The sequence below is a fragment of the Biomphalaria glabrata genome, chromosome 9, assembly GCF_947242115.1.
Source record: "Biomphalaria glabrata chromosome 9, xgBioGlab47.1, whole genome shotgun sequence".
NCBI lineage: Eukaryota > Metazoa > Mollusca > Gastropoda > Planorbidae > Biomphalaria > Biomphalaria glabrata.
This window is the reverse complement of record NC_074719.1, coordinates 1,941,581-1,950,131: the sequence shown is the minus strand read 5'-3', so window position 1 is coordinate 1,950,131 and position 8,551 is coordinate 1,941,581. Positions and strand designations below refer to the sequence as shown.

General features: G+C 38.5%; 1 protein-coding gene across 1 annotated transcript; it reads left to right on the top strand.

Annotated features, from left to right (window-relative positions):
• Positions 1-2,350: 2,350 nt before the first annotated feature.
• LOC129928010 (uncharacterized) lies at positions 2,351-8,045 on the top strand. The gene is made up of 3 exons (XM_056039790.1): positions 2,351-2,472; positions 2,880-2,940; positions 3,955-8,045. The coding sequence occupies exons 1-3, from the start codon at positions 2,470-2,472 to the stop codon at positions 4,956-4,958; spliced, it is 1,068 nt and encodes a 355-aa protein (XP_055895765.1). The 5' UTR covers positions 2,351-2,469; the 3' UTR covers positions 4,959-8,045.
• The last annotated feature ends 506 nt before the right edge of the window (positions 8,046-8,551 follow it).

The window sequence follows — 8,551 nt, the reverse complement described above, 5'->3', positions numbered from 1 at the left end:
AATCTGTACCATTCAACAATGAACATTTTTTACCAATGGTGTATAGATAACATAAGATAATTTTAAATGTTCAGAAAACTAAAGAAATTATAATAGATTTTAGGAAACATAAAGGCGGCCATCTTGCAGAAATTCAGATAAACAACCAAACCGTAGAACAAGTACAAGAATATAAATACCTTGGTACAATCATCGACAACAAACTGAAATGGAGTGAACACTGTCAAAACCTTTACACAAATATTGTAATAAATTCTAGTTCGAAGTAATACTATTAGTCTAATTTTGCTCTATTGGTAACTTCATCTGTAAACCAACAGCACTGAAGTTTGTTTTTTTTAGAATGTATCGATCCACTGTGTACATGTCCAGTATTAAATCCCAAATAGTGGACAATGGCGCCACTACTCCCTGGACATGTAACTGTGGTGTAAGTCAACTTGGTCATATCAAAAGAGTTATTCACTTCACTAACCTTCTCATTGTCCAGCAACTGACCTAGACTGACCTGTCGGTAGCATCCGTGAGGATAAGAAACTATAAAAACTAGCTTTGACCAATTCCAGTACTTTATTGTTGTGGCTTTCATCCAGATATAGTGAAATGACTTCTCTGTTTGGAAAAGTTTATCTCCTAATGAAGCATTACACTTGACGTAACATAACTCACATTCATCATGGGGTGGCTGCCTGGTCGTGCGGTTTGCGCACTGGACTGTCGTTCGGATTTATCGATGGTCGAGGGTTCAAATCCTGCCCGCTCCCATCCCCCGTCGTCCTGCGGGAGGTTTGGACTAGGAAGTAAACTATCTTCAACTCCGAAACATGTAAAACAAACAAAACATCTTTTTCTATATAAAAAAAAAATAAAATATAGGCTTATCAAAAATGACCACTGGGCTATCTTGGCCATCATAAAATAGTCTACAGCTAGTGTGTCTGGACTCTATGTCATCAAAAACCAAATGTGTGGCTGTTTGGACTATTATTTCCCACCAGACACTGTTTGGTGTGTCTAATTGTTGCCATTTTTTCACAAGGGCAAGTTCTGTAATTTCTCATAAATTTGGTTCCTGAAAAATAGGTCAAAGGTCCTTCCTTTGGCATCCCGGCCATATCCGTTTACAAAACGGAAAACCAATTCCTAGATACCCCCTCCCACCCACTGGTCCACAAATGAGATTGGACCAAAAGCGCTCTGAGCATGCTATAAGCATGAAAGTAGCGCTATATAAGAGCTATAATAATAATAATAATGTCAGTTGTCACTATCTCCTCTAATGTATCTTCAGTGTCAGTTCGGTTGATATAGCTACAGGGAATATTATATTTTAGATAACTTCCATAGTCATTAAATCTCTAATGTTTTCATATTTTGTTCGTTTGTTTTACTTTCAATTTTTATTACATTGGGAAATAGTGATCTCGGTTAAGGTTTTGGCTTTTCTAAAGAAAAAAATCTAGTCAATTAACAATCTACTGTCAATAAATGCAGGTCTATTCTAGTATAAAGATACTTGCTTGACTCGAAACCCTCCTATGGTATTTGTAAAAAAAAATTTGTTTTGTAAATATTTTACAAGTTTCGTATCTTCATCAGTTGAAGATAATCTACTTCGTAGTCCAAACATCCCGCAGGAAGAAGGGAGATGGCAGCGGGCAGGGTTTGAACCCGGAACCATCGAGACGACCGAACAGCAGTTTAGCACGCATACCGCAAGACCATGCAGTCGGTACAGACGTGACCTCCGTGACCGTATCGGTACAGACGTGACCTCCGTGACCATATCGGTACAGACGTGACCTCCGTGACCATATCGTTACAGACGTGACCTTCGTGACCATATCGTTACAGACGTGACCTCCGTGACCATATCGGTACAGACGTGACCTCCGTGACCATATCGTTACAGACGTGACCTCCGTGACCATATCGGTACAGACGTGACCTCCGTGACCATATCGGTACAGACCACCGACACACTTCACAGTCCCGCGCCAGATCCTCTATGCAATTCGCAGGTATCACGTTTGGTCCCGGACAGCTCAGACTCCCAAACCTTGAGATCGCTTCCACCAGATCTAAAACAGTTCGACCTCCCGAATCAATATGTCGTCTGTCCCTCGAGTTGAACGGTGTGCTGTTGCGCACCATCAACGCGAGGGCGGGGTTATAATAGTATTCTTCATTGCGTTTCTTTTTAATGTAAATATTTCTAATTGATTTTTTTTTTGCCATGTAATTAGAATATTACGTCAGCAGGCAGTTAAAATAGAACAGGGTTAACCCATTCAGCTTTTGTTGGCCCATTTATTCACTTGGATCCTGACCAGAATTTCGTCAGCTAGTAAAAGAATCCCCTAACAATTGTGGTTCAGATTGGAGCACTATAAATAAAAGATATATTGGCTCAAAGTGGTTGCTTGATAAGACTTCTTAGTGAATCAACAATCAAGGAATACATTTAAGATGGTAAGTTCAATTATTTCTCTGGATTGCTACAGTGTTAATATTATATTAAAGTGTAAAAACTTTATCCATCATCATAAGGATGGGCACCTAGAAGCAGAGCAGAAAAAAATGTAAATTTGTGTTCAAAAGAAGGTGTACATTAGAGCGCATTGAAACATTTTATTGGAGTATCATCACCCTTGATTTACGTCACAGGAAAACCAGTGACTTGGCAGAATTTAAGTCATTGATTAATATGCATGACTAAATGCATGACGCGTAGGACGTAATCATCTTCTTTTTTGAAGTAACGTCTGTATTATATAAGATAAGATAAGATAACTTGTACATTATTGGTAGATATAGTATTTTAGATAAGCTTTTTAAAATAATTTTGCTTGCTACATTATTTCTTTTCCATCATTTAGCAACTAGAAGACAGTGAGAATCAGTCGACTAGAGTGGCAAATGATTGTTTAATAATATGTGGTAAGTAATGAACCTTTTGCCTTGTTGTAACGATAGCACAACATTAATCCATCTATTTTCTTCCACAAGTTTAACTAAGCGTTGTCCTTTCGTTGACCTGTTTTGATTGTACCTTACCTTCAGAGGTGATAATTACATCATCATAGTCCAACCTCCCGCAGGACGGGGCGAAGAATGGCAGAGGGCTGAATTCTAACCCGGGATCACCGAGACTATAGGCTAGAGCGCATACCACACGACCAGCCAGCCCCCACCCTCAAGAAGTGTTTAATCAACATCATCAAACTCCATTTGAGAGGCTCAAATTCTCTCTTGCAAAAGCCCTGGACAGAAACCCAGCTGTCTTGCGTAGTGCATAAATGTCGCCATACAGGTCGAGAATTTTTGGGTTTCCCAGACCTGTCGAGATCAACAAGTCTGGGGCAGTCAAACAGAATATGAGGCACGGTTTCCTCTTCTTCCCCGCAGCGGGGGGCACCGTGAATCAAAATTTGGTCATAGTCGTGAGAAATATGAGCCAACAAAACAGTGGCTCATGTCCTGCACTGCTTGCTTAGGTCTGGACAGCCTCCACCACGGGGAAGTGCGGTCCTAGCAAAAACTCACGCTCTCCTGGTGCAGGGCTCTGCTGGTGCGGTTATGGGAAAATGCTAGCTCTGATAGACATAGACCCTGCACGCTCGTCTGGTGTAGAGACTGTGTCTGTCGGCGTCTACAGCTTATGCTGAACTGATCAGCCCTGGAGACTAGTGAAGGGTCAAGCCATTAAATTTCCGGGCTCTAAACTGGTGGTTAAAAAAAAAGGTATCCTTCCCCAATCCACCTTCGTGGATTTAAACCCTGCCCAAACGAGAAAATTTTAATACAAATTTCGACAAATTGAACTGAGAAATAGTATGTTATGAGATTTACACTAGGTTTAAGGTTATAAAGGTAATATATTCAAGCTTACACTAAATTTAATTTACCAACATAAGTAGTTAACATAGCAATTTTTTATTGTATATTCTACAGGTGACCATGAGATTCAAGTATCTGAAGGTGGAGAAGTTGATTTACATTCACACTATGCAAACTGTATTAAAAACCCAGGTCATTCTCAGTTCATTCCTATAGCCAACTTAAACCTAACACACCTGCCTGAAGATTATCATGACAATGATTTGTTAAAACTGATTAAATCTACAGCTGACCTGACTGTTAGAATTAGTGTTGCGAAGGTCAGTCCGCGCAGACCACAGTTTTGGCCTGGCAAAAGGCTTAAATATCCATTCTATGAAAGGAGAGATAGTTGTCTACCGAGGACAGGGAGTGGACAGATGGCTGTGAATAAATATATTGATGGACGTGGATATAATGGACTTGGTAGTGAATTGAGTGTTGTTAGTGGACATCAGCTTTCGAGAAACTACAAAAAATGTCCTTGTGAAAAATGTCGACATTCAGACAACCCCAGCAAGGTCTGGTGGGAAATACTTATCAGCACAGCCACACATGTGGTTTTTGATGACATAGAGGCCGGCCACACGACATGTAGACTATTTTATGATGACCAAAATAGCCCAGTGGTCATTCTTGATAAAGTCAGTATTTATATTGTAAACATCAAGCGAGACGTGTGTCTGTTGAAACACGTGACCTGTGACGCGACACTGGGGACGAAGCTTTATAAAATGATGGAGCAATATTATTTCCTTTGGGAAAGGGTAAGGGACACTTATAGGGACAAATCGAAGTTGACGTTCATAGTATCACATCCTCACGGATGCTCTAAGCAGGTCAGTGTCGGTCAGTTGGAGGAAAGCTTCAGGGTGAGGGAGCACAACATCAAATTTGATCAAACTCAGATGACTTACACAACTAATACATGTCCAGGAAGCAGCGGGGCCAAAGTACACTGTTTAGGGTCAGGCACCGGACATGTCCATAGCGGTTCTTTACCTTCTAAACTGAATTACAGTAGTGTTGGGTTATACAGGACCTATGAGCGAGAATTGAACGTCCTAAATCCTTCTTAGTAAACGATTTTAATTATTATTTATCATATCTTATCAAATACATACATTACTTGAAACAAAGATGATGATTACGTCCTACGCGGCATGCACCTAGTCAGGCATGTTAATCCATAATTTAAATATTCACATTGGACTAGAGCAGTGATGCCCAAATTACGGCCCGCGGGCCAGATCCGGCCCGCGGTGTGGTTTCACCCGGCACAAAGTGTAGAAATCCCCCTTCCAAACAAAAAAAAAAGGTTGAAAAAATGTCTCTTTACCTACGTTTGGGCCCTCACTTTTTCTCTGATGGATTGATACCATAACCTTTAACATTTGTGTGTTTATGAAATGGGACGCTGAATGTAGAATCTACCAGGAAAAGTGAACATATCTTTACTTTTTTTTTTTTTGTTGAACATGATAATAAGCCAACATATTTATTTTATAAAGAAAGTGTGGCTGTCTAATAAAACAACAACATAAAAAGGGCATTATAAAATAAATATGGCTGTATTCTTTGTTTGAGTTTGAGTCACGAATAAAAGATTGTTAAACCTCGACTAGAGATTGGAAGATACATTGGAAAGAGACCATAAAGTGAGTCGTTGCTTACATTTTAAGTAGGGAAATGAAGCTATTTATTTGAATCGTACAAAAATATAATTGTCAAATAATCTATTAATTAAGTATTAAATTCACAGGTTTCACCAAAATAGTTTCCGAACAATTTCATTTAGTTTTTGTAGCTTTTAGGTCATATGGCCCGCGAGACGAGTGTTGGAAATTAAAATGGCCCGCGGGTCGAATTAGGTTGGGCATTACTGGACTAGAGTAACACCTTTAGTAAAATCACTAAATTTAGAAAGCCTTCAGGACAGAAGTCTCAAAAGTAAATAGCAATTATACATAAAACATTGAAACATATTCTTCAAATACTAAACAAAAACCTAATAAAATACTCTGAAAGACATAAAGATAAAGGCACATTTCTCGTCCCATATGCTAGGACAAATCTATACAAATGCTCCTTCTTCCCTAGTGCTATTAGAGCATGGAATGGGTTACCTGAGCTAGCCAGGAAAACCAGTGACTTGGCAGAATTTAAGTCATTGGTTAATATGCATGACTAAATGCATGACGCGTAGGACGTAATCATCTTCTTTTTTGAAGTAACATCTGTATTATATAAGATAAGATATTTAGGTGTCTATGTGTTTCTGTGTTTTAATGATCAGATTGTCACATGCTTAAATGTACTATCGATCGATAACAATGAATATCTTTTTTATTATTTTATAATTGAAACAGAGCGTGTAATATCTAATTATTTTTTTAAAAGTATAAACGCGGGGATTCCCCATATATTCCACTGTCTCGCTCTGCTACACTTTAGCAAGCATGCACAGGACTGTGACAGGACCATTGTGATTTGGCAGGGAGTAAAAAAAAAAAAGGGTAAAGTTTCCCTTTCTGACATTGCTATCTTTATGGCAGTTGACGTTGAAGGGAATCTCCGATGTTTTTATTTTCACATTTGATTTATTTACAGATTTCTGTGTAAAATGTTGTATTAGTAAACATTTAAAATTTTAAAATTGAAATGCTTAGCTATATTTATATTTAATAAATTATTAAATTTTTGACATCTAAAAAAAAAACGTTTTTTTTTTGGTTTAGTTTTTTGGGGGCCTCGGCATACGTCACTGCACAGAGCACTACTACAAGCGAATCTAGATCTAACCAATTGTATTGCTTCATTCCTACTGTGGATGTTATGCTTAGTGACGGCCTAGTCTATGGCAATATGATAGTCTCTGGCACAGTTATATAGATCTAGAAGCATTACGATAAATAAATCGATAAAAAAAAAAAAGGAACATTTTCATTTACTCTCTGTCCCAATAAGTAAATAGATCGTGTGTCCGGGTGATTCTAACAAACTGGTCAGTAGTGGTCAGTGTAAGGCTAGAACTTTAGTAGGCTATGTGTAGACTGTCATGACATGACGATCACGCGATGTATGTTTAGTAGTCAGGCGAGACACACTGACATGATTAGTCAAGCATGTAGATCTACTCTTAACACGTATATTATTCTTAGCTTACAAAATCTTGATCTGCTAAGACCTAGATCTGTTTCTTTTTGTAAACTTCACTGTATGTCTTTTCGTTAAAGTCAATAAAGTTTTATAAAATTATGACACATTTTTTTTTCTAAAGATTTAAATCGAAGGGGGGCAAAAATAAACATATATAAGTACACCATTTTCAGTGCAACAAATGTTAGTAGCACACATCTTTCGTGGATACATGGTGCCAAGACGTATACTAGATACCATCATACCAGTAGGCCCTACTACTGAGATCTAGGTCTACATCTACAATCACTTAGAGCTCAAGGCATTATAATAACTAACTCTTGGGGGGGGGCGTTTTCATCCATACCCCTCATTGCCGAAAAGGTGAATAGGCTGCGAGTCCACTGGTGTTAACAACCTGGTCAGATATATGTAGGTTACGCATTTGGGCTATTCTGACGTCATATAGAAACAATTTAAAATCTAACCTTTTCTGAATGCGCAGAAAAATTACGTCAGAAAAACATCAATTAGTTATTACTGAAATGAAAAGAATAATGCATTCCGTATCTGTAAGTTAAAACACATATTCTATCAAAAGTGTCAAAACCATCGGAGTTTTCTTTGAAGGTCATCTGTTTCTTTGACCAACGGTTAACGAGCAGGGTGTTATGTGTACAACACAACAACCAACCACCTTTACTTTCCATAACTAAATTCAGTACCATTAGAGTTAGGTGGACTCAGGGGCACCCTAAAATCCCGAAATTCTAAATCCCAATCTTCACCCAGATTCGAATCCAGGACTCCAGGTTCGAAAGCCAAGCGACTAACCACTCAGCCTTCGTGCCCTCGAGTTAGCCAGCAGACGAGGCACTATTTCTGACCTTTTATTTAGTATTTACATTCACAGTGCATTTGCATCATGAATTGAATGTTGACACACAGTCCTACACCTTGGAAGTGCCGCTGACACCAAACTGTATCATGCTCCTTTTCCTAACCGACAAAATACAAATAAATATGTAGAGAATGTTCTATAATAAGTTGAGAATAATGTTGTTTGTTCTTTCATTTGAAAATGTTGTGTGTATATGTTGGGGGCATTAAACTGCAGGGAGATGGAAGGCTACAACTGGGGGGGGGGCTAAAGTGTTTGTGCATACTCCATTGTAGGATGAAAGAGAAAAAAAAAGTGTGTATATGTTGGGGGCATTATACTGCAGGGAGATGGAAGGCTACAACTGGGGGGCCTAAAGTTGTAGGATGAAAGAGAAAAAAAAACGAAAAGGGACCTACAGGATTTGAGGGCTAGAAAATTATGTCATCTGTTGGATAGCGTTGTAATACGGGCCGTTTTATTGAGGGGCTTAAAAGTGTTCATTTCTAAATAGAGATGTATACTAACTATTTAAACCGTAGCGTAGCATGAGTATCAGCTAGTTATTTATACCGAGATAAAAGACAAATATTTATACCGCAGTTATTTTTTTTTTCACAATGTTTTGATTTTGTAAAATTCGTTGTCGCGAGG